Raw genomic sequence first — 26,526 nt, 5'->3', positions numbered from 1 at the left:
CTGCCGGGGCTACATCGCAGAGGGTAACGCCAGCAAAAGCTGGCATTAATCTACCTCTTTCCTGTTTTTTAAAGTTGCTTTCTCTGATGCCCTTATTCTTGAACTGTGAGATGTCCCGGGTATCCATCACAGACTCCCAGTGATAGACAAGTGGTAAAGGAGGACTTCTTTTATGTGTATTTTTGTGATTGTGATAAATAAAATATTTTTTTTATCTTTATCACTGGATGGAGGATTAATTCTATGTGGATACAAAAGAAACCTTTATGAGAGGATCACAGCTTTTAATCAAGTAAGCATACATGTAAGCACTTTTCTGGAGAAGGCCCCCTTGTGTAGCTTCCGTAAAGATACCTTGATGAGTTTGTTTTACGCCTGATTTATGTAAGCCTTAATGTAAGTTTATACTTACTTGGAATACACGTGGTGGACCCCTAAGTTTATACAGAAGGAGCACCAGGTTCAAAAGGAGAAATAGAACTTTTTTGGGGAACCATCCCCCAGAGAAACCTTTGAACTTTCTGGGGACTAATGGAGTGTTTTATATATTTTGTTCTTTATGTCATTGGAACACGGGAGCTTTCGGATATTCCACATTACAGTGTCGGATGGTATGGTTCATATTATTGAAATATTTTCCATTTGATCCCATCATTGGGGCGCTTCACTACTCTTGTTTTACCATTAATCTATAGAAGCCTATGGGCTTCTAATGCGACCTACTGCCGCCCCGCACCGACCCACCACCGCCCAGCACCGCACCGACCCCCCCCCCCTCACCTGTGTTCGGGCAGCACAGAACTGTGACCTCCTCCTCCCTGCACTATGATCGTCTTCCGGGTGCAAGGAGGAGGAGAGCCCGGTGCAGCAGCAGCAGCAGTGCCGGGTAAGGGAGGGAGGGGAGAGCAACCGGGTCCCGGTGGGACCCGCTGACTCTCACCGCAAAGGACAGCTCTTAACGCAAGAGCTGTCCTTTGCCATAATGATCGCATTTGTTAGAGCATATGCGATAATTATGTCGGCGATGAGCGGAGAAGGGGGGCGGAGCTGGGCTGCGGATGTTTGAACATCCTGCCCACATTGCTGCTAATATACATTGCAGAGGGCAGTGCTGCAGCTGCCTACTCTTTGCACTCCCCCCCCCCCCCCCCCCCTCCTCGCAGTGTTTGCAGGGATGTCATTCCTGGGTGGGAAGAGTTATGAGATAGAAAAATGATGTGTAGGGGCTCTATCTAACAATGTGTATTAGCAGCTCTTACATATTGTATATTTAAGGGCTGTATTGTAGCATAACCTGTGTAAGCAGTTATACTGGGGTGTATCATGTGAAAAGGTCTCTCTCATGGCATAAAGTGTAAAAGGGGCTCTACTGATGCGTAACATGTATAAGGGGTTCTACTGTGGCGTGACATGTATAAGGGGTTCTACTGTGGCATAATGTGTGTAAGTGTTACTACTGTGTGGTGTATTGTGTATAAGTGGTACTGCTGTGTGGCAAAATGTGTATAAGGTGTACTACTATTCTGTAATGTGAATAATGGACACTACTGTGTGAAGACTACAGAAGTCTCCACTGCACCACCACAAAATACTACTATCCACAGCAACACCTTAAGAGGACACATTTGTACTTTCCTGTGCTGTGTTAGTGCAACCCCAGGGCCACTTACTTGCATTTGCCCCCAGGCTAAAAGTTGCCAGTCAGCCCCTGCTCGGAATGCTCGGGCTGGCCCTGGTCAGGTGGCGGGTTTATACAGGGGCGAGTATTGGCAAGCAGGGCAACCTAGCACTGTACTGCCACCACAGGTTATAGTTTTGTGAGATTTCCAAAACTACAACCCAGTCTGATTCAGGCCAATAGAATGAAAGCAGCTTTTACAGTACATACTGAGAAAGGACAACAAAATAAAAACATGCAAACAAGGGGGAAATGGGGGCTACAGTACGACCATGCCCCGTATTAAATAGGTGAACGAAGAAGATAAATTTCATCTCAGGGGTCAGTAACTGGGTATAAGAAGGTCTACATCAGATCGCTCCAGTATACTCTCTATACTTAGCAAACCATGTAAGGATGAACTCCTGGTATCTATCCTGGCTGAACAGTGATATGACTTCCTTATGTAAATCTATCCTTCATAGCCATACAGATAGTGGAGGATGACTGCTTTAGCAGCAGTGATAAAATATTTGAGCAGAAATTTGAGCATAGATATCTTATACCTAGAAATGGGTAAGTGTAAGTAGCCAGGGTCCGATGAAGCCCCCTCCCCAATTACTGCCCTGGTGATTTCCAATACTGTAATCATTAGTGAAGATGCACAAATACTTACAGTAACTGCTATATAGAGCTGTCTCGGCACATGAAGAAGTGACTTAGTGTTCAATCTAGCACCCGCCATCTTTGAAAACCCATGCAGTTCCTGTTCTCTGCCTGGGGTGTTGCTGTCTGCTGTGGTGTTTCTAGCATAGGTCTGGTTTGCATGTCAGTGCTGATATACAGACCACACTTTGCTAAAAGCACCACAGCAGACAGTGACACCCCAGGCAGGGAAGAGGAACTGCGTGGGTTTTCAAAGATGGTGAGTGCTAGAATGAGCACTAGTGACTTTCAGGTCTATAACGTGCAAATATTTACAATGCTCACCCACAGCTCATACTAGGAGTCCGGAGGCAAGATAGCTGTTGGCGCCCCCCATGCATTCAGTGCCAGCACCCCATCCTAGTAGCTCCTGGGACACCAAGATGGAGGGGGGTATTAAGGGTATGATTCAGACCTGTTCGCTAGGTTGTGTACACTCGCAGCCTAGTGATCAGGTCAGCGCCTGCAAGAGCACATCCCCTCAAATGCGGCCAAATGGGAGAGAAATCATTCGATGGTTGCCGATGGTTGCCGACCATCGAATGATCTCTCTCCCCTTTGGAAATAAAAGTCAGTCTGAACTTTTACTTCTTCCACAGATCGCAGAAAAGGGGGCGGGCACTGACGTCAGGTGAGGTGAGCAGTGACCCGCCTGTATTCCCAGGGGAACACCCATCATTTTTATGAGGACGCCCATAGAATGCTGGGAGGTCCCCTGATGCCGCCCCTACCCATGCAAATGCCTCGGCGAATGTGATACTCACCGAAGGCGTTCACACAGGGGGGCAGCACATACTCGCATGCGCAGACCCACTACCATCCTGAATCAGGCGGTAATTGCCTTGGTCCTGGCTTGTTACAATGGCCCAAGCCATGTCATCGCTAAAGTGGGTCCCGCAGAAGTGGCTTCATGTGCCCCCATTACAGCTACAAGGAGGAGGAGGGGATATTAGGGTGGGGGGATTGTGCACTCAAGACAAAGTCTCTACCCCATAGGTGCGGGACCCAGTGTAACTATCGGCACGCCATTGAATATTTACCATTCAATGGTGGTAAACATTGGAATGCTGCCATCCACCACATGGTAAGAGCACTAAGATCAAATAAAAACCATTGCATTCTGATGTCCATCCCTAGCTCGGTGACACATAAAGCAGAACCTGGAGCAATGAAGGAGAACAGTGTGCCCCTTCCAGGAATGCGCCCTGGGGTAACTGCCTCCCATTGTCTCCTGTAATTACAGCCCTGCACAAACATTAATGCAAAATCCCTAGGACTGCAGCAGCAGTGCTTACAAAATATCACTTTACACTTCAGTACACACTTGTTTTACACAAAGAATGCTTCATACTCAGTTAAGGAAGTCTGCACATATAGGGGGTTATTCTGGTTACTTCACAAGTCCACCAAACCCCGCCTTGCGAATGGTGGCCTGGCCGCCACCCACTCGCAAGGGCAATTCCCTCGCAGGGACTGCGAGTGGATGTTACACAGTAGCATCCATTCACAGCCTAGTGGGATCTACCCAAATCATTAGATGGTCAGCGACCATTGAATGATGGCGAATGTGTACACATATAAAAGTGATTGGATGCTCGCGAGGAAGTGGGTGGGCAGCTGATCTCCGGTGATGCCAGCTGGCTGCCCCCCGCACCTGTGTCATTGGGGCATTTGCATGAGAATGCCCAGCGTTCTCATGGGAACGCCCGTGAAACGCTGGGCTATTCTATATGCAAATGGCCCTAGCTCACTGTCCCTCCTCGCCCCTGGCATATGCACATATATGCAGAAATGACCCTGCTGCCCACTATCAGAGCCAGTACAATCGCTCTGCAGACCCCGAGGCGGCTTGGGGAGACAACCTTAGATCTGCCTGCACATTCTAGGGAAGGGAGCGGGCAGCTGGCATCTGGTGATGTCAGCTGCCTGCCACCCCACGTCATTGATCCATTAGCATAAGAACGCCCAGCATTCTCATGGGAATGCCCATGAAATTATGGGTGATCCCATATACTAATGGATCTCCCCGTCGCCCCGCACGCTTTGAAGGATGAGTGCGTGCAACCAACAAACTGGATCCAGTCATATGAAAAGAGAGAAGTACCACAGTGACTCTAATGCAGTGGTTCTCAGCCTCGGTCCTCAAGTACTCCCAACAGTTCACGTTTTCTAGGTCACACAGCAGGTGCACTCATTGCTGACTAATGCTGGGTACACACCAGGACGACTAGGGCCCGATCCGCACAATCTAGATCCAATTCCGATCAATTGGATGTAGATTGTGTGCTGATTGGGCCCTTTTCTGACCTGGTGTGGACCGATACCGATCCGATGCGCGGTCCCGCGGGTCGGTCGGTCGTTATTGAGATCCTACCTGCTGCAGGTAGGATCTCAATGACGACCATACAGCCGGGTGCGGGTCGCCATCGGATCGGACCCGCTCACGGTGCACATCGTGAGCGGGTCGTGCCCCCCCGCGTCATCGTAAGCGGGTCGGACGAGACACTGACGACCCGCTCACGATGTGCATCGTGAGCGGGTCGTCCTGGTGTGTACCCCGCATAAGGGTGGCCATACACACGCAGATTTATCTTCAGATCTGGCTGGTTGGAACAAAAACATGGTTATGGATGAGAGCAAATGACAGTTGACCATTTGCTTGGAAATGCTGGAAAACTGACAAACTGTCACTCATCCATAACCATGTTTTTGTGCCAACCAGCCAGATCTGAATATACATCTTACTAGTGTATGGGCACCTTTATTACACAGTCTAAAAGATCCACAGGTGGAGCTAATTATTTCACTTGTGATTCTGTGTGGAGACCTAGAAAACGTGCACTTGTTGGGGCAGGGGCGTAACTGGATAGTCGTAGGCCCCATAGCAAAAGTTTGAAAGGGCCCCCTATTTACCAACTGATGGTGATACATTTATGTAAAACATATTGCTTAGACCAGAGGTTCCCAATCTTTTTTGATTCACGGCACCCTAGAGAATCAGAATTTTTTTCACGGCACCCCTAGGTCCAAAAAAATAATTAGATTGGGTTTATATGCGATTCTTAGTGGCAGTTATGTGGTAAAGGGCAGGATTTGCTTCTGTTTGTACACATTCTATGATTGGCAGCCACCAGCACTGGTTTTGCTCCTAAATAATTAACCATTAATAATTTGAGTTGGTCCTGGACCACCAAGGCGCGGCACCCCTGCATGTGTCCCGAGGCACCCCAGGGAGCCACGGCACACAGTTTGGGAACCACTGGCTTAGACAGTAAAACTTGGCCCCTTCAGCTCTGGGCCCCATAGCAGCTGCACCCCTTGCACCTATGGTGTGTTTGGTGTACTTGAGGACCGAGGTTGGGAACCACAGATCTAAAAGGTTGATTCAGACCGGTTCGCTAGGCTGCATATGTTCGCAGCCTAGCGAACAGGTAAATGCTGCCCCACAAATAACTGCATTTGCATGCAAGGAAATGTGTATGCATACACATCCCCTCGCATGCGGCCGGAGGAGAAATCATTGGATGGATGCTGACCATCGAATGATTTCTGCGGCCTTCGGTTTTTGAAATGTACGTCAAGATCCGAATTCGGTGCAGGCCCTGACGTCATGTGACATAAGCCGTCCGCCCCGAGCAGGCATGGACACTCCCCAAAGGAATGCCCCGCGTTTTTATGGGGACGTCCAGGGTATTCCCCTGCCCACCTCTCACAGTACAAATGCTTTAGCGAGTGTGATACTGGCCGAAGGTGTTCGCACAGGGCAATTCGATAATCGATCGGGCTGAAAATTTGCAGCGCAGTGATTGAGTCTGAATCAGCACTGAAATTATAGGTCGGGGTATAGCAGCGAGCACAGAGTAGGTGATAGTATAAGTATGGGAAGTAAAAGCACATGACCCCTCCTGCTCGGCATAGCTTACATTCATTTTTCCAGGGAGCTCCAGGAGGCAGGAAGGACAGCTGTATAGATGCAATGGGGGCAGCAGGCCATGCAGTACACCACCCCCTCTCTGGCAGAGGGAACTGTGTATATTATGACTATTCCAATCCTATGAAGTAAGCTGAGGACAAACACACAATCCTTACAGTGACCACATGCACGCTTCCCCAGTACACCGGTAGATATAACAAATGCATGTGTTAATACCATGGGGCGAGCAATGAGACACCCTGTACCCTGCAGCTTTAAAACAGAGACACCGACAGGATGGGCTATCCCGAGCCTAGCAATGATTTACCGGGAGGGCCCCAGGGTCAGGCCGGCACAGACACTAGCAGCCAGCAGCGGACAACAATAGGACTATGAGAGAGAGACTCGCTGCTGGCACAGTCACTACCCGGCCCGCCCCACGTGGTGCTGCTGTGCTGGAATCTGTGCTCCACCCGCCCACACAGCCGCATTCCGGAGTAGCACACGCAGCCTTATTGGCTAATCTCTCGGTGGGCGTTCCCAGTCCCAGCCGTAGCTCCACCCCCGTCCGGCGGTTATTGGAGATATTAACGTTAGATCGCGGAGTTGGCGGAGCCTCGTCCCTTGTGTGCGAGGGAAGAGGAGTAAAAATCTCTGTGCCCCATACTGATTGGTCGGTCTCTGTCTCAGGGCCTCGCTGAGTGGCTACTGCGTGGAGTAGGCGTGACGCAGCCTGCGCTCGGCTCCCCCCAGCGCTCTCACGGATCAGTTTGGTTCAGTCACCGGACAGAGTGAAGCGGCTCCGGGCTGTGTGGGCTCCCCGGGGCAGGATATAGCAGCAGCAGCATGGGGCAGCCGGGGATGTACGGACTAGTCTGGGCCACTGCTGTGCTGCTGAGTCAAGCTGCGAGGATCCATGGTACGTGGCCAGTGTTGTCCTGCCTGTGGGGGATGTGCGGGCAGTGGGTGCTGTGTACGTAATTGTCGTGTCCGTGTGTGCCTGCCTCCGCTCTGTGTCTGTGTGCTGCGGCTATGTGGCGGCGCTCAGGCAGGTGTCACATCACTCCCCCCCCCTAGATAGATCTATCTATCTATCTATCGTGTGTGTAGGGTGTATGCTATGCCGCTGATTGTAGTCGGTCATATGATGTGGCACCAGCACTGCTTCTGTGCTACTTAGGGATACTTTGTGTGTGTGTGTGTGTGTGTGTGTGTGTGTGTGTGACAGACCAGTATGTGACCCCCCACGCATGACAGAGATGTATCAGTGATTGTCACAGGGCAGGGGGTCATTAGGTATTGTCTGGGATGATAATGGGTGTATTCCATGGGTTCTAGGGACCCCATTGTGTGTATCTGATAAAGTCATCCATTCCAATCTCCCAGACTATTTCTTACACCACCCCCCCCCCCCCCCCCCCCCCCATTCCCCATTCCCCATTTGGTGGAATGTAGAGAGTTTTGGAGCAATTGCACAAAAGAAAAAAAAAAAACCATCGGCTAATCTGTGCAATGCCAACACTAGGTATTCAAAATTGTGGTATGGTTTTTTTTTTGGTTTTTTTTTGTGTGTGTCTCTGTTTTGTTTCCCTGTTATTATATACATTGATGTGATAGGAGAAATGAGTCTGTCCATTGGATTGTCAGGCCCATAATCATTTGGTATATTAAGAACTGTCTGTGTTTAACATCTGTGGATCTGTTTTATCCTGGGGGAAGCTCATGACAGGTTACATATGCAATCCCTCCTTAGGGCATCCTGTATATATCACATCCCAAGGATCTTCCACTTACATGGTTTTATCCTCCCTGTCATACAGCGTAAAGATGGATTGTGTAGATGTGGTGTAGCTACTTTGCACGATTAGTGGGATTGTGCATCGGCCATTGTGTCACTGTATTGTCGTGTGTGTAGCGTTTTTCCTAAGTCTGTACAGTGAACACACAATGCCTTTTGAGTTGTTTCAGATATTGTTTTTTTTTTTTGTGTTGCATATGTTCTTGGTTTGTTTCTAAATAGTTTGAAACTAACTTTATTGGAAGTTTTTGTTGCATATGCTTGAGGTTTCACTTGGCGCATTTTAGTTAATTTATTCAAGGTATATGACTTTATATTGTTCTCATGGTCCAATTGTTTTTTTGTTTGGGACTGTTCAGGAATTTATTGCTGGGTGGTGAATAATTTATGTCCCATGAGTTGTTTGGGTGAGAGTTTTTGTTGCATTTTTCCATGCTCTCTTGGAACACAGAAGGAAGTAAATAGATCATCAGGAAAATTGTAGTTATCAAATATACTGATCCTAGAACAGGGACGGGACAAAGTGTCAGATTGTACCTAGAACATGACACAAGTTAGTATCTAGCATCCTGACTATTACCATGAGAATTTCAACTGAACAGCAAAATAACTTTAAGGTTTTTATTGAAAGTTTTTTTTTTTTTCAACTGTTTTTTGGCACCATTTGCAGGTTTAAGATGTAATTCCACCAGAAGCGCAGTAAATGTTCTTATTGCATTGGATCCAGTACTAGAAAGCTGTTTCTACATACGTGTGTAATCTCCTTTGTGTCTGTGTATGTGAGGTTACTCCTTCAATCAGTGCTGATGGGTTTTTCTTTCCCTCTAACGATCCCAGTTTCCAAATTTTCCCACCCATCCCCCTCTCTCTCCTCATCACTCCCCTCCTCTCCCCCCTCCTCTCACTCCCCCTCCCTCAGAGCAGAGCGAAGGAGAGGGGGAGGAGGGGACAGAGAGAGAGAGACCTTTTCTTGTATGATAACAATTGGTATAAGAGAGAAGGGGGAGCGGGTAGACGCTTCCCAAACTGGCCCCAAAAATCTGTCTGCTACCTCCTGCAGCTCTCTTCTCCACATCTCTCCCCTGTTTGTTCTCCCTCAGCTGCTCAGGGCTTGTCTGCCCGCCTGTCTATCTTGCTGAGTCTCTGCCTCCACCCTCACCCTGTTTTCTTCATCTGCTCCCATTTTTGCAGGCTTTCCCTTCTGACCACCCCCCACGTTGCCTGTGGCATGCTATCACTGTAACCCCACTTTCCCACTCATCCAGCTGCATTCAGTCAGTGCCAACTCTGGCGTTTCTATGCCTCCTCCATCTCTCTCTTCCCCCAGTCTGTAGCCCATGTTCTCCTCCCTGCCTCATCCCTCTTGTTGAAACTCATTCTGTGCCTGCCACCTTTAACCCCCCCAATCTTGCAGCCTCCACACAGTCTGTAACCATGATCATTCCTGCACCCAACCGCTGTCATCTTGACCTCTGACCTTGTGTTTTGCCTGCTCCCACACTGTCTCTTATCTTTGTTGACCCCCTCCCCCTTTCCATCCCCACTGTCTGTATAGTTAAATATGCAACCCCCTCTTGTCTCGCTGGCCTCACCCCCGGCAGCCCCCCTCTTGTCTATTACCACTCTCTTCTCACTTTCCTTTGCTCCCCCTCCTCAATCTGCGCCCAGTGTCTTTCTTCAGTCTCTCTGTGCCCCTCCTTATTCTGTATCTTCTTGAACTCTTCTCGCTTTCCCTGACCCCCAGTCTTGCGTGCACCCTGCTAATCTCTTCACACTTTCTCTGGTCCAACTTCTGCCTGGGCCCCACTCCCTTTGTCTGTGCTCATTTTTATATCCCTGTGTGTTCTCCGCCTATACTGTACTTGGTGGATTCTTTTCCCTCCTATTGTCTCATTCCATCACCCCTCACCCTTCTCCTGTGCTGACAGATTTGTATTTGCCATCTTCTTTTCTAAAATAGATCTGAAATAGTATTGGATAATCCAAGTTCTCGGTCAGAGAGGTAATTATCCAGGAAACACAATTTTCACTTTTACTTCTGTCACACGTTCAAAGTAAGAGCCCTGATTGGACCAGGTGTAATAGTAGGGATCATTGCTCCCTACAAACATCGTCCATTGGCCTTTTGTATGTGTGTCCATGGTGTTTCCTGGCAGCGATTTAATAACCTGGTGCAGGTTATTAATCGGTCGGGGTCAGTGTTCTCTGTGGAATACACTGACGCCTTGCTCGTCGGCCAGTGTGTAGGGCCATTTTGGCCTCCACTCTTCATATTAAGCTCATTAAGCAACTGATAAAGAACAGGTCAGTTATTTTTTAGTTCTTTTACTTTCTGAGTCTCTTATCTATTATTCTTATGTTTACTTAAATGACTGACTGCATACATTACACTTATCACTGCTGGGTTTGGATAGGCAGATAAGGCTCACATGTTCATTTGCAATCCTGGAAAATGTGTGTTTGCTTCCAATGTGTGATGTTTACCTCAGTATGCAGGCTCTGGCTGTGTGTGCACATGCGCTTCTGCTGTGACCGGCATTTAGGCCTTTTTAGACCTAGTCTGCCTCACATGTTGGTGTGCACTACGGTATTAAGTCAACAGTTAAAAGAGAGAATCGCTCCGTGCATACACACGGGGAGATTTTTGCTTGTCCAAGTGATTTTCGCAGGGGTGGAAGGCTTTTCATAGCAGGACACTATGGAAAGCCATCCACCCAGTCGCTCATCTGCTGCCCCGTACACACTGGGTGGGTTCGGCGATAATGCTGAAGCGTGCATCACCGCCCCGTACACACTGGGAAGCTTCTGAGCTGAAAGCGGCTCAAACAACAACACTGAGCTGTTTTCAGCTCAGAATCACCCTGTGTGTATGGGCCTTTAAGACCTATCAACCAGATATCCCACAAAGACTGCTGATTCCTGTTTGATCAGGAGTGTTCATTGGAATAGCCAGTAAATGTAGTCAGATGATCATGTAAGACTGTGGGCCAGATGCACTAAGCTTCAAAAGTGATAAAACAGAGTTATAAGCAGTCTGTGACATGGCAGGTAGGAGCTGATTGGCTGGCTGTGTATAACTCTCCGTTTTATCACTTTTGAAGCGTAGTGCATCTGGCCCTACATGTGGCCATAATCCCTCCATAGTTCACAATATAAATTGCCCTGGAATTTTGAAATATACAGGGTTTCAATCTCTCCCTGTCTTCACTAAGACCACTGTTTCTCAAATCTATTCATCAGGGTGACCTAGCAGTGCATGTTTTCCATTCTCTTCACTGCTGGATTACAGGAGTGTTAATTGCTAACTGATGCATTTTTAAAGACCCAGAGGTTTTACTATTTCTTTCACTTGTAAGTCTGTGAAGAGACCCAGAAAACATGCCCTTTCATGGGGCATTCAATTAGCAATGTAACTAATTATTATGTATAATCCCCATGCTTTATGGAAAAGGCTATTCAATAAATTATCCATTTTCCCACACTGATAAATCATGATTCAAGCGTAAAAATATATTAATTCCATGGAAACACCATAATCAGTGTGTTTGTGTGTGGTTTTCCACATTCCACTCAATTTTGTGGTGCAGTCCGACTCTGGGGGTTCGTGCTGGGTATTCCCCATTAATTGAACACCTCCAGGGTAGCAGTTAGGTAATTGAGGGGTAAATGTATGAAGCAGTGATAAGGGAGGAGAAGTGGCCCATGGCAACCAATCAGCTGCTCTGTATAATTTTATTTAGATGTTACTTCAGTGCTGATTGGTTGCCATGGACCACTTCTCCTCTGGTTCACTTCTCTTCCCTTTATCACTGCTTTCATACATTTACCCAATATCTCCCTGTCTAAATCTGCCCATATTTTCTAATGTGTACCCAGCTTAAGTTCATATGGACATGAAAAACATTTGTCTTTGGTGACGTATGTATGTATGTATGTATGTATGTATGTATGTATGTATGTATGTGTATATATACCAGCATTGCAGCAATTTACCCTGAATTGAATCCCTCCTCCCTCTCCTGATATGTTGTGCACTTGTTTGGACTGTTGTATACCTTGCCCAAGGTTCCTGTTCGCCAACGCTTTTAAACTATAAACTCTCAGGAAACAGTCCCGCTAATTGTACCAGCTTGTAAATAAACATTGGTTTGTATGCACATGTCACAGATTATAGTATCACTTGTACAGCACTACGGAATATCTGGCACAGTATAATCTTTCCTGATAAACGATGCCTTCTTTGTATTTGTTTAATTTTTTTTTTTATGTATAAATCCTTTTTTAATTCCCCTTGCTTTATGTCCTCTGGGAAAGAACTTTTTTTAGTGATTTTTGCCATATCTGGGGCAGGCGATGTGCAGCACAACGTCTCAGGAAGTGGAGCATGGAAAAAATAGCAGCTCTCCGGCCCACTGACATCAGTGCATCTGATTTCAAATATTTGACTTCTGGCCAAGTCGTGGAAACATTAATATTTGTCTATAGCGCAAAAGTCTTTCCAATAGAAATTTGTATTGAATCTCCACGAAAAACTGGGCATGTTTTACTGCTGTCTTCTGATACGTTCGATCTGCCAATACAGTGGTATACTGTGTGTGGCTTCTTTTGCTGCATTCGGACATTCCAAGTAATAATGTTACCTCTGCAGATGGCTGAATGCTCATTTACTTTGCTGGACGTTTAATTAAAAATCTATATCGTTTAATGCAGGCATGTCCAACGTTGGCCCTCCAGATGTTGTGAAACTACACATCCCAGCATGCTTTGCAATATTTTTTTGCATTCTCTAATAGCAAAACTGTGGCAAAGCATGCTGGGATATGTAGTTTCACAACATCTGGAGGGCCAACGTTGGACATGCCTGGTTTAATGCATCCTGGAGAGCAAAGAATGTACTCCCAGAAGTTAGTGTTTTCCCAATTAAGTCAATAAGTACCCCTGGTCCTGGTATCCTCCCAGAAACCCCTCTTCTTCTTATACTTTTATTCAGCTTTTTTAAATTTTCTTGTGTTGTAAATTTATGGAAACCTCTAAAAAACGGTTGTCATTACCGCCTCACATCACTGAGGTCTCGAGTTTGATTCCCTCTGGGAATGGTCGTTTGACTGTTTAAAAGCCACCTATGGCCGATGACAAGTTTTATCCATCAATGGTAGTGCACAAAGTTGGAAGTTCTGTTCCTTGTGCAATATATATGTATGATTTTCTCACGACGGTTGAAAACGATGAACCATTGACTTGCTGTCACAGATTCCCATTAAGTCCCTTTCTCTGTGGTGTTTGTATGTCCCCCATGTTTCTGTGGCTTTCTCCCCAGTGATTTGTTTACCATCCAAAAACATACTTGGATGATGATTTTATTATTTACAGTTTTTTTATATAGCGCAGCATATTCCGTTGCGTTTTATAATCGGAGACAACAGTGATTAAACAAACTGGTAGATACAAACATACATGGAGGTAGGAGGGCCCTGCTCGCAAGCTTACAGTCTATAGGGATAATAGGAGGGATACATAAGGATAGAATTCCATAGCATGGCAGTCCCACCATATTACAAGACAGTCCTGATGGGATGCAATTAGATATAAATGCTACTGGAGGTTGTGTGGGAGTCCTGAATATAAGCTTGCCTGAAGAGGTGAGTTTTTACAGGGAACGCTTGAAAGTTTGGAGGCTGGAGGAGAGTCTGAGTGAATAATGAGTAATAATAAAATTCTGACATAAAATAAACCAATGAAGCTTCACTGGGGCAAGGACTGAATGGACAAATAATGTCTTTAAAGTGCTGTAGGATATGTGTGCACTATATAGACAACCATAAAACGGTGCAAGCTATCAGATCTTGGTAATCATTTATCTACTGCAGGGGTTCACGAGTACCCGCAACAGGTCATGTTTCATGGATGTTTTCATTCATGCATAGATGAGGTAATCCTTTTGCCTGGTCATTGATTATCCCACCTATGTCCACAGGCAGAAATCATGGAAACAAGACCTGTACTTTAGGGCTGAGGGGCTGAAGTTGAGAACCACAGATCTAATTCTACAAAGTGATGGCTATAATTTGGTTACTTTGGGTATCACCAGCTGTTTTACTTTTGGAAGTTTAAGTATCTACTCCAGTGTGTAATGTTGTCTGCAAGATAGAGTGTTATACTGGGAAGACAGGGAGGTTGTTGCTGCCATTGTTTTGCTACTGGCGGATGGCAGGGAGTGGAAATATATTTTTACATAATCTGCCTATTGTGTTTTGCCAATCCATCTTCTGTGTGCTAGTTTGGCATTGCACAACATGCAGTGTTTTCTGGTGTACAATATACAGATTGCCACACCAGGAAAGTCTCTTGTAGTCTCCCTCCTGTTTGTATGGGTCCAGTGTATTATGCATCATCTTTTTTATAACACCCATGTTCTGCACAGCAGAAGCCATTATTCATGAATAAGCTTTTTTTTTTTTTTTTCAACATTAGATCTTTATTTCAAATTTTCATAGTAATAAGGGGGTAAACAAAAAAGGGGGATAACAAAGGGAAAGGGTAGTGGGGATTGAGGGAGCAGGGCGTACAGAGGTATTGATAATTTAAAGTAATAACAAAGAAAAAGACAAAGGAGGTAAGATAAGCAAAGTACATTGAATATGGCGACTCGTTTAAATCAAAAGGAGAAGGCTGAGACTGTGACATGGTATGTGTTGATAGTGCTGCCTTTCCCTCTGTGACAGACATGACATGGAGCCATTTCATAACAGGAGAAGAGAGCACTGAGGAGTAAGAGGCACCTTTGGTCTCCATTTCAAAATTAAATTGAGTTCTAGAGACCTGTGTCAAATGGGGGTATGAAAGGGGATTTCCAGTGTTGGGCAATGGTGGCTCTGGCGGATAGTAGAATATGGCCTAAAACGTAACGGGCAGACTGTGGTACTGAGCTAGGAAACCAATGTAATAGAGCCATAGAGGGGTCCGGAGATAGTGAGAGACCTAGGACTTCAGAGATGAGGGTAAACACTTTAAGCCAAAAGGGTTGTATAATAGGGCAATCCCCAAAAACATTAAAAAATAGTACCTTCATGGCTGCAGAGGCGCCAGCAAAGTTTAGAGGTAGCAGGCCATATTTTATGTAATTTAGCTGGGGTAAAGTACAATCTATGGAGTAATGTAACATGCATCTCAGCAGGATTGGTACATGTAGAGAGGTAAAAAGAAGACCGATGGATAGTTTCCCATTGTTTGAGAGTAAAGGTGCTGTGGAGGTCATTCTCCCAATTCAGTTGAGCAGGGGACTTAACTAGCGAATCCGGAGGGGACAATGTCAAGTCATATCAAAAGGGTATGGCACCACGTGAAGAATCTGTAGTTAATCTCTTCAAAATATGGGGGGGGGTTATGGAAAGATTTCGGAGCTCCACCCACCTTTTCTACCCAACGTTTAAGTTGGGAGTAATTAAACCAAGCTGAGGGGCCCAAGGGAAACTTTTCTCTAAGGTCAGAGATTGATAGAAAAGAGGATTGTGAAAAGAGGCCTGTGAGGGAGTCAATACCCAGGCTTTCCCAATAGGAGATATGGAGATAAGACAATAACATATCTAAGGCCCTAAGGGATACATTCCTAATACGGAGCGTACAATCTAAATGGCTAGAGTGTCTAAGATCCCATACGCTCAAGGTGTCAATAAAAGAAGCAGGGGACAGAGAGGAATTAGGTTGAAGTTGTCAGGTAACCACAGAAGATCAGCGAGTGGAAAACCATGATAGAGGGTACATTCCAGGTCAACCCAAGGCTTAGAGTGAGGTGGAAGAGACCTATCACATAATTGGGAAAGAAGGCTGCCTGAGGCTTCCACTCTTTCCCCAGCCGTAAATTACCAGGGCTAATTGAACTCCCCCCCCCCCCCCCCCTAAGGGTTAGTAGCCAATATATCTGAGATTCTTCGAACAAAAGCCACTGCTTGATCATTTCACATTACCCTATAATTAGAGCGAAGGCTGGCTGTAAATGCCAATCAACATAAAAGACATGATGCTTTGTCAATATTTAATACCTAATATCAAAGAAAAGGACACAAAAATAAAAGGTTTACAACATAGATCAAATTGGCCTTATCCTGCCTGCAGCATTGGCATAAAAAGTTCCCCTCATTCCCCATCTGACCCTCTCTATTTAGTGACCAACATAGGGCATGACCAGAGATGCAACAGGAAGGACTAAAGCCCCATAGACACTAGGCAAACTACCAATATCGGCGGCAGCCCAGCATCAGCAAGTGCATACACACTTGCCGATACTAGCTCTGTGTGGAGCGCCGGCCGTGCTGCCGCTGCAGCATGGCCATCATTAATGAGGACCTCCCTCGTCGAGACATGCTGGATGAGGGAGGGGGTCATTAACAACATGTAGTGTACACACTAGAACAGTGGTTCCCAACCTGGGGTACTAGTACCCCTGGGGGTACTCTGCAGACCAGTTGGGGGTACTTGAAAATAGTATTGGTAATGGCGAACGATGAAAAGGTCTTTTGATGGCTGAAGAAGACCCATTGCCATGGAGACAAACCATGTTGTGTCATATGCCTGACCAGCAATCCACTGGGAGTTTCCCATGGAGGTGGAGGAAGCAGCGGCATTAATCCTACCGGTGTTAGTGGGAATCCTGGAGATAATACACAACCAGTATTTAGACACAGACGGGCATGATTCCTTGCTGTATACTCCTCCTCCTCCTCTCCTTCTTACTATAAGGACATGCATAAGGATCCGCATACTGCTAAGTACTGTCCAAATTTCAAAAGGAGAGGAGGGGGTACTTTATCAATGAAAAGTCTAATCAAGGGGTACAGGAGAGAAGAAAGGTTGGGAACCACTGCACTAGAAGATAAAAGTAAAATCTTTCAGAATGGGCTTTCTAAAAAAAGAGAACATCCACGTTCTCTTCTAGTGTGTATTGGACTTTGGTCCTCCTTTTGGAGGAGAAGTTGCCCTTATGCAGCCAATAAGTTTCTTACAGCATCAAGTACATTCTGGAAAATGATCATAGTCAATTTCCCCAATTTTTAGAAGGCTATCATACATGTCTCCTCCATAGTCACGCACATGCCTCAGCTACTACTGCAGAGCCAACAGCCATTTTGTGGCCTGAACCAAATTAGAATGCAGTCTATCCATCCACTATATCAGTGCTGGATATTGGTCAACAGAGGCCTTCTTGACCACACACACACACACACGTCTCATGAGAATAAACATCTTTATGCTAATTTATATAATCTTCATGAGGACACTTCTATCCCACAACCATCAGCCGCTATTATCTCCTCATTCCTGGACTCTATCCCTCTCCCCTCCTTAGATGCAGAGACCTTAGCCTTTGAATAGTCCATGGTCCATGAAGGAGATTGAAGTTGTGATTAAACAGTTGCCAAAGGGAAAAGCCCTTGAAAAATGACAGGGCTCCATCTACTCAACTTTCATCTACTCAACTTTGGTGTGTACACACTTGTACAATGTGCATGAGATTTTGACTATATAGTCAAAAACTCATCTAGATCGCACAGGTTTTAACCCATGTGATCCCGATGCGCGCTCCCGTATCGCAGCCAGAAAGTCTTGGCTGCACAGACTATATAGTGCAGATCTGCACTATATAGTTTAAATTGTATGCAGATAGTCTAAATTGTACAAGTGTGTACACACCTTAATGGTGCGTACACACGGGTTTAATCAGCATGAGATTTTGACTATATATCTTGCATGCAGATCGCACAGGTTTTTACCACGCGCTCCCGTGGCAGCACAAATCGAAACCCAGATAGACAGGGCAGCAATGACTAAATAGTGCAAATCGGATTCAGATTGTATGTCGATAGTACAGAGTTAGCAAAGATTGCATAGCACTCGAACCTTAATGGTGTGTACACACGGTCAGATGTTCCTTAAGATCCTATCCACGATCCGATCAGATAGGATCGTGGATAGGATCTTAAGGCACATCCGATTTGCATCCAATCTTGACTATATAGTGCAGATCTGCACTATATAGACAAGGCAGCCAAGACTTTCTGGATTCCGATACGTGAATGCGCATCGGATCGGGATCGCAAGGGTTAAAACCCTTGCGATCTGCATCCGATTCCGATCCGATGTTGACTATATCGTCAACATCGGAAAGGAAATCGGACTGTGTGTACACACTATAAGTCGAATAACAAGGGAACCTCACCATGTGTACACAGCATAAGTGGCACTACCTTACTGAGTGTAGCACTACCTTACCTTACAAAAGTGGCACTACCTTACCTTACACAGCATAAGCGGCACTACCTTACTGACACTGGGTGTCACCCGCATTATGATGTCCTGGGTAACGTGGCACTAGTTTTCGCCTACTCCATGGGCCCTGGCCATCTCAGATAATATTGGGTACTTTACTAGAACTAGCACCAGAGTAGCCATTATTCCTGTTACTCACATTGTTGGGGGTTTGGCAAGTTGTGCTGGGTGGCTAAGTGTACGTTGTCATATAGCAATGACAGCACTTGATAGAAAGCCTTTGGTGACACAAGTGCAATGTTGGACTCATTTACATTTTTTCTTTGTTGCTCCTAAATCCTGTGCAATAAATGATCCATTGAATATAATGTTCTTTAATAATATCAATACAAAAACCACATTGTCCAGAATCAGGGTTGGGGAAAAAGATAAATAAAAGGTCTGTTTGCATTAATGTTATAATGGAATGCTGCTAAAAATCTTGAACTACAATATTATAAAACTTTCTAACAGTAACAATCCAAAGTTATTACGCTTTAATCCTTTTTTTTTCCAGCTTTCAATAAGATCAGTTTTTACCGTCCTCATTCCTTTTACATGTGAAATATGTAAATATAACAAACAAACTGAAACATACAAAGTACACCCGAATAGATTACATTGAAAATATGAATAACCATTTAATGTTAAGCATTAGTACTTCTGATTATTTAAATCTGAATAGTAAAATATAAAGGTAAATGCAGAAGCACTTCTGAGAAACACACACACACAGCAATGTGCATGCCATCGGCATTAAACATTTTGAATGCAAACACTAGTTTTTAGTGTATGAGCCTTTTTTTATGAAGATGCAGCATAAAAAAAAAACATTTATTTTAAACCTACCAGCCCTGTTAAAAATATATCATAGCTTTACTTTTTACCATGTGTGACAAGGACTCACATACGCTGGATAAGATGAAGTCTTGGCCTTTTATTTTGTAGCAGATAAACATCTTACCAGGTAATCAGCATAAGCAAGCGTGGTTACAGCAGTGCAGCATACAGGTGTCACAGCACAGTACACTCTCTTCAGAATGCTCCAGTGCTCCCTACCGCAGCCCACACACCAGCTAATCACTTGGGCAGTTATTCCACCACCAAGAGCAGTGACCCTCTGCCCTGGAAACACTTTTATTAGGAAGCCACAGGTGCTGCTAATCAGCCCAACCCTGATCACATCAGTTTTGTTTCTGCTAAAACCTGGACCGGATCTTCCACATTACCTTCATGTGTAAAGATGGGGTGCTAATTGTTTTATTTGTTGGCCTGTTGAGAATATACCATCAGTTCTTGTGTGTAGTGAGCATAGAACAGGGGACTCTGTTTTTACGCTGCAATATGGAATTAAGCTAGGACACATCAATTCCCGAGTTGTAATCTATTTGCATATTTTAAAACAACCCCACCTGCTGTTCTGCATGGTTTTGCCAAGACCTTAATTGCTCTATTGTATGTATTTGTTCCCAACTCTGAATTAGGACCAAAGTGTTAATGTCCTCATTATTGTATGTAGAAACCCCAGCATCTAGTTTCTTGCAGCAAGTAAAATAACCATTTTCACATATTCATATTTATTTTTTTGTGAATGCGGCTTCTCCTCTACACCAGTGGTTCCCAACCTGTGGTACACGTACACCCGCTCGGGGGTACGCGGCGGCCCGGCCTGGCCTGTAATGGCGGCCGCGGCAGTCAGACAGGTTGCTGGAGGGGAGGATAGTACATTGCACATCTCTCCTACCCCTCAGTGTGCTTTCCTGTGACTGGCCGCCCGTCCGCCAATCAATCAGAGCTTGCGGGCCGGCAGATAAATCAGGAGCCGGCCCGCGAACTTTGATTGGCGGGCAGCCCAGTCACAGTGAAGGAAGGAGAGATACGCAGTGTGCTGTACTCTCCTTCCCTGAGAGAAGCAGCGGCGGCAGCTAGACTGCAGGGGGACAATGGTTAGTGTGCTGCTGCTGGGAAATACTATGGGGGCATTGCTGGCACTGTGGGCCATACTTGTTACTGGCAGTGTGGGCATACTTGTTGCTGGCACTGTGGGGCGTTGCTGGCACTGTGGGGCGTTGCTGGCACTGTGGGGCGTACTTGTTGCTGGCACTGTGGGGCATACTTGTTGCTGGCACTGTGGGGCATTGCTGGCACTGTGGGGCATACTTGTTGCTGGCACTGTGGGGCATTGCTGGCACTGTGGGGCATACTTGTTGCTGGCACTGTGGGGCATTGCTGGCACTGTGGGCGCTTACCCAGTACCATGGGGGTCATACCTGGCACCGTGGTGGCATTCCCATTTCTGGCACTGTGGGGGCATACCTGGCACTATTGGAAGGCTAACGTGATCCGTTGGAATGTCTGTTGCTTCAGTAATAGAGATTTGACAAGGTTCTGTTATTTTATATGCTGTCCGCAGAATGGGCTGAGCTTATATTGTGGTCAAGTGGTTGCACTTTTTTTTTTTCTCGTCATTACCAGTATGACTTGCCCCTGTTAAGCCACACCCCTTTTAGGTCACGCCCCCTAAAATGTCACGAGGGGGTACTCATAAATGAAAAGCCTAATCAAGGGGTACGGGAGACAAAAAAGGTTGGGAACCACTGCTCTACACCTATGGAATGTATACAGCTGGGGTAGCCAACTCCAGTCCTCGAGAGCTACCAACAGTTAATGTTTTTCAGATCTCCTCACAGAATCACAAGTGAAGTAATTAGCTCCACCTGTGAACTGTTGGTAGCTCTCGAGGACTGTAGTTGGCTACCACTGGTATACGGGTTGGTGTAGTCTGCCCCTGACTATGTTCTATGCAGTCTAGAAACCACAACTGTTGGGAGTCATGGATTTTGCCTATGGGGACAAGTGTGATTGTTGTTTTTTTCATATGTGGGCCTGTATTTTTTTACAGCACAATGTGCTGCCAGGCATTGCTGCCATACCCCAATATGTACTGTACGAATCTTCTGGTTATGGTAGCCCTGGCATTGCAAGCTTTCCTGAACATCTCTCTATGGGATGTGAGGAAAAACTTGTGATGTATTAGACAGTTTGTTGTTTCAGAATGGAAACCCCACCCATCAGTGGAAGTAGGGCTCCCCTTTGCGAAGCGCTGTTAATGTGTAGGAGCCATATTGTCAGACAGATAAAACACGATGAATGTATAAAATGTGTTACTGATGTAGATCAAGGCTACATGGAGCAGACAATGGAACTATTTCAGGTTCCAATCGGTATAGGTTCTTTAACAAAGCTTTCTGACTTATCAGAAAACTGCGCATGCACAGGATGTCAGGTGATCGTTTTAACCATTGAGGGAGGCAGCAGTGATGGGCCACATTTCACACAGTGGAGTCAGGTCAGTGCCAGGGTTCCGTCTTCAGACTGAGATTTCCTGGCTGTAGCAATGGAGCTGAGGCAGCATCCGGATTACTCAGCTAGCCAATGACGTTGCATGCCATATGTAAGACCTGAATCCTGCACAATCTTTATTTTTCTAGAGGGATACACCAATAAACTGCATTCTGCAGATTGGAATCCCAGACTGGCCAGACTCAACTAGAAAGAACGTCAGACAATGTCTTCCCATTCCTCATAGTGGACATTTTGTCAACTTGACCACATTGATGTTGCAACCTTGGTACTATTTACATACGGGCTGCCTTTAGGTACCAGATATGTGTCTCCATACAAGAATTTTATGTCATAGTGATAAAGCTTCTTAAAATGAAGCGGTCATGCTGGCCATAGCATTCAATGAGATATGTCTATCATTTCTCTATTGCATACTAGAAAATAATAGGCAGAATCTGGTTGCTATGGGTGACGCCACAACTTTACCCCAGTCTCTATCCCTTCTTGGTGCCATACTACCATGGTTCTGAAGGGGTTCACCACTGAATTTTAGGGCATCTTGAGCCAAACAAGTAGATTTGGTCGGCATTGAGGTCTTTTTCTAAACAAAAAGTTTAACATTCTTCCGTTAATCTACACTTTACATATCCCTTAGTCCTAGTACTAATATATGCTACTACTAAAAATCTCTGAGTACAATGACGCCAGAATGATAGATAGGGAATGCACCATCTCATTTGAAAAATAGAACAAAAAACATTGAAGGAGAGAAATAAAACCAGTTGGCGAGCGGTACTTCCCCTTTCTCTGGGCAAATATAATAAAAGCAAAATAATATATTGACCCTTTTTATACAAATGGTGAATTCACTATTGATTGATGGGTATATAACATGTATATTAAAAAAAAAAGCAGAACTACCTTAACCTAGTAAATAACACTGCGCTGTGTACTGTACTGTGGACTGATTCTCCTCACGCCTCTGATAGGCCCTTGGATGATTTACAATTCAGTGCCTAAAACATCATTTCTTCCGTCGTTCTTTGTTTATAATTTAAGCAAGACAGCGGTTGTAAATGGACGTTCATTGGTGATTAAATAACGTTCAGATACATCTTGCTGGTTAAGTATCCAGCGGTTATATAAGCAGATTCTGTGTAAAACAGGTCTTTATGATGCCAGGGAGCAGCTGGTTTATTTCTTAAGCTGGCAGATTTGGAGGATCGGTTTCCATGTTCCGGATACTAATTTCCTTAGGAGTGTGGTGGGGCCCCTGAAAAGCGTTCTCTCTGCTGCTGTCTCAGCCATTGAGAAGACGATGCTTTGGGAAAAGTTTTTTGTTAAACCATGGCACCAATGCCCCTTTTTTTTTCTTCTAGCAACGGAGCATGAAAATAATGCATTTGTCCTGCTTGGCTGAGATCCAGCTTGTTGGCCAATGCCAGCTCTTCTGATGTGGCATGGGGTGCCCCACATTTGGTTTGTTCAGTCACCGCTCAGCATTGATTGCCATGGCAACTCATCTAGGCCCCCTCAATATTAATTCCCACTGGCTGCACAGACACAAGAGACAATGCTCCAATAAACTTTTCCTCATTGACTTAGTCTCTGATTATGTTTATTTGGCTACATTGACATGAAATGCTCATGACTGGAAAACGTTATAGCTTGGCTACTATTACGTCCCTATCACACTGAAGGCCTGGTTTCAACGCAGGTCGGAGATGGGGCTTCATTTATATATGTGCAAAGAGAGTATATAGAGTGCACCTCTTTATTTATATATATATATATATATATATATATATATATATATATATATATATATATATATATATATATATATATATATATATATATATATACCTTTTTTGCACTGCCGCATGGTTCCAGGCTGTTGACCCTCACACCGGACACTTTGGAGGGGTGATGTTCACCCCAAGCGATCCTGAGTTTGCCAACCAGCAGCCTTTTCAGTTTGCCCATGGTCTTATATACAGGTTCTTCCTTTCACTCTGCTGCCAACTCTGGTCAGGACCCGGAATGTACAGTGTGTTTTGACCCTTTTCACACCAAGCCAGTACCTGGGTCGCCCCAGCTTTCCCGACAGTAACTTGGGTTCTCAGCTTATTGTGAAAGGGGTATTACTTGCCACTCAGTGTCTATCTTATGCCCAGATTGCCATGTTAATAGACTCTACGACAAAGTCAGTTAAGCATGGTGGCTTTGATAAATGTCCCCCTGTATATTGAATTTGTAGGTATATTATAAAGAAGCCCATCCTAGACATGTTTACATAGTTTTCACACACACTTGAGCTTTAAGGCGCATACACACTGGGCGACTTTGAGCTGAAAAGCTGGCCAGTGTGTATGCCCCAGCGATGAGCGGTGAGCACTGCTGCACGCTCCCGCATAATCGCTGGGAAAGCCACTCATCTGCTGGTTATACCAGCAGATGATCGGCGTTGTGGACAGCTTTGCATAGCACTGCGCTATGCAAAGCCGTCCTCCCCCCTCCGTCGGCGCCGGGCAGGGGAAAAGCCGCTCAGTGTGTATGCACTGAGCAGCTTTCCCCACAGCGATGATTGACATCATCGCTGTCCATCCACGCTGGGCCCAGTGTGTATGGACCTTTACTGAATTAAGGCTATATTAATCAAACTGCATAAAGTGATAAAATGGAGAGTAATAACCAGCCAACCAATCAGCTCCTTACTACCTTATTGAAAAATGACAGGTAGGAGCTGATTGGCTGGATGTTTATCACTCTCCACTCTATCACTTTTTATAGCTTTCTACATCTGGCCCTTAGTGACTAAACTGCATTTTATATGTCAATCCCCCTGTTTTTGTATAACCCTAATCTAAGTGTTACGCTGTGTGTGTGTGTGTGTGTGTGTGTGTATGTATGTATGTGTGGTTTATATTATGCCTTTTAATGCCCACTTCACATGCAGCTGATAACACTACAAAATCAGCTGTTCGCCATGCACATTCAGTGCTGCAAATTGATGCATCCTGTTCACACGAAATCTTATCAGGAGTGTGACTTGCTTACGGCCCTGTGTTCTGCTTATCCTAGCATCCTGCTCACTGTGTTCAGAGGAAACATGCAATCATAAGTCCTATTAAGTGTAAGCCTTGAGCCTTCAACCATTAAACTCTTGTGTCAAAAAATATAATTGTAATTAATTTTACCTCAGTGCGTGACTGCTGCTGTCACTGGTATGGGTGGAACTCTGAATCTTGTGCAACCACCGCTTTCCTGTTGCGAATTGCAATTGTGTCACAATACTTTGAATACTTTTTATTTGTGTATTATTTACAGCCTTGCTAAGTGTTTGGCATGGACAAGTAAATAGTTCCACCAAAGTCGTTTCTCTGCTAGGTGGGATCATTGTACCCTGATTGCGCTCTGCAGCTTGATGTGGAGATGGCTGGCGGGCTATGAGAGTTTTGTGTCAGTGGGTTTCTGGTGTTATAGAGCTGAACAGAAAAGAACATTTATGAGAGAATTGAGCGATTTTCTTCATTTATATCTCCGTTGTAAGCAGTGCACATGCAATTAATTCCAAAACCAGATGACTTTTTTTCCGGTCTTACTCCTGATTTGCTTTATTCATACCCTGAATAAGTTGATCCAATATGCGTAGTCCATCTGGAATGTAATATAGTAATTCCCATTCCATGACTGTATTTGGAATCTTGGACATTGTATGCAGAGTTAAGCTGGGGACACACTCTGTGAACCTGCCACAGCCCAGTATGATGTAACGGTACATATATTATGACCGCTGCACTACAAGATCTGACATCATATATTTTGTGACATCAGGAATATTACCGCACCACATCCTATATCACATGACCCCCTTCTGACAGGGCAGCTCATCAGGATGTGCCAGCACAATTGAAAAAGCGATGTATTGGGAATCATAGGAAACAAGGATCTTCAGGCCCCCTCCATGCAGACAAGTGTTTCTGTAGTATGTCTCTCAGATAAGTCCCAGCATTATCATTGTGTCTATGTAATTGCTGCCTGACCCAGATGCCTACTTCCCGGAGCCAGTGCGGGCACATTCTCTAAGTTATAATGAGTGAATCACCTGTAATTTGAGGATTACAAAAGATATCTGGGGAGTTGTATCAAGCCTTCGTGACAAAGTAGAAAAATTGTCCATAGCAACTAACTAGCACCATCTGTAAAATGGCACGAAGAAGATAATTGGTTGCCTTTGGCAAATTCTCTAATTTTAAACTCTCTCCGAGACGATACATCCCCCCTTAGAGAATGGTATATTTTCACTTATTTGTTTCTCACGACTTGTGAACGGAATATGTTGGTCTACAAAATAACATCCATAGTTTTGGTCTTTCCCTGTAATCCAATGGAAAATGTTTTATACCTGAAATAGGAATGGTTTCAGTAGCAATCACACTTTGACTCCTATTCAGAGCAGGTAAGTGTGAACTTCCTCACGTATTACCAGCGGCCCTGATGTGACGTTTATCCAATAGCTGGGTGTTCCATTAAGAGGAATGAGAGGAATTTTTGCCTTAAGTTGTCTTTGAGGGTTGTTGTCCGCATTCATATTCTATAATGACATATTGGAATTTGTCTCCTGCATCCATACCCCCGGTGCTACTTAGGGTCTGTTGTTACTTTCACAGTAAATTGCATAAAAATTACTTTTTTATTTTTTACTTTCTTTGAATTAATAGAATGTGTAAATATCTAGAGCCCTTTATATAACTTTTTAGGTGGAATCCACCATTTGCTTAGAGTAACCCATAAGCTGGGTGA

At 45.0% G+C, this 26,526-nt stretch overlaps 1 protein-coding gene across 1 annotated transcript in view; it reads left to right on the top strand.

The window, feature by feature from the left end:
* Window positions 1–6,843: 6,843 nt before the first annotated feature.
* Window positions 6,844–26,526, top strand: part of NOTCH3 (notch receptor 3) — a 60,065-nt gene continuing 40,382 nt past the window's right edge. The window contains exon 1 of the mRNA XM_083184916.1: window positions 6,844–7,194. Within this exon, the coding sequence (XP_083041042.1) occupies window positions 7,122–7,194 (73 nt within the window). The 5' untranslated portion in view covers window positions 6,844–7,121. The remainder of the gene's footprint in view (window positions 7,195–26,526) is intronic.

Source organism: Crinia signifera, chromosome 4 (assembly GCF_055691185.1).
Source record: "Crinia signifera chromosome 4, ASM5569118v1, whole genome shotgun sequence".
In the NCBI taxonomy this organism is placed as follows: domain Eukaryota; kingdom Metazoa; phylum Chordata; class Amphibia; order Anura; family Myobatrachidae; genus Crinia; species Crinia signifera.
This window is presented reverse-complemented; position numbering and strand designations above follow the sequence as displayed.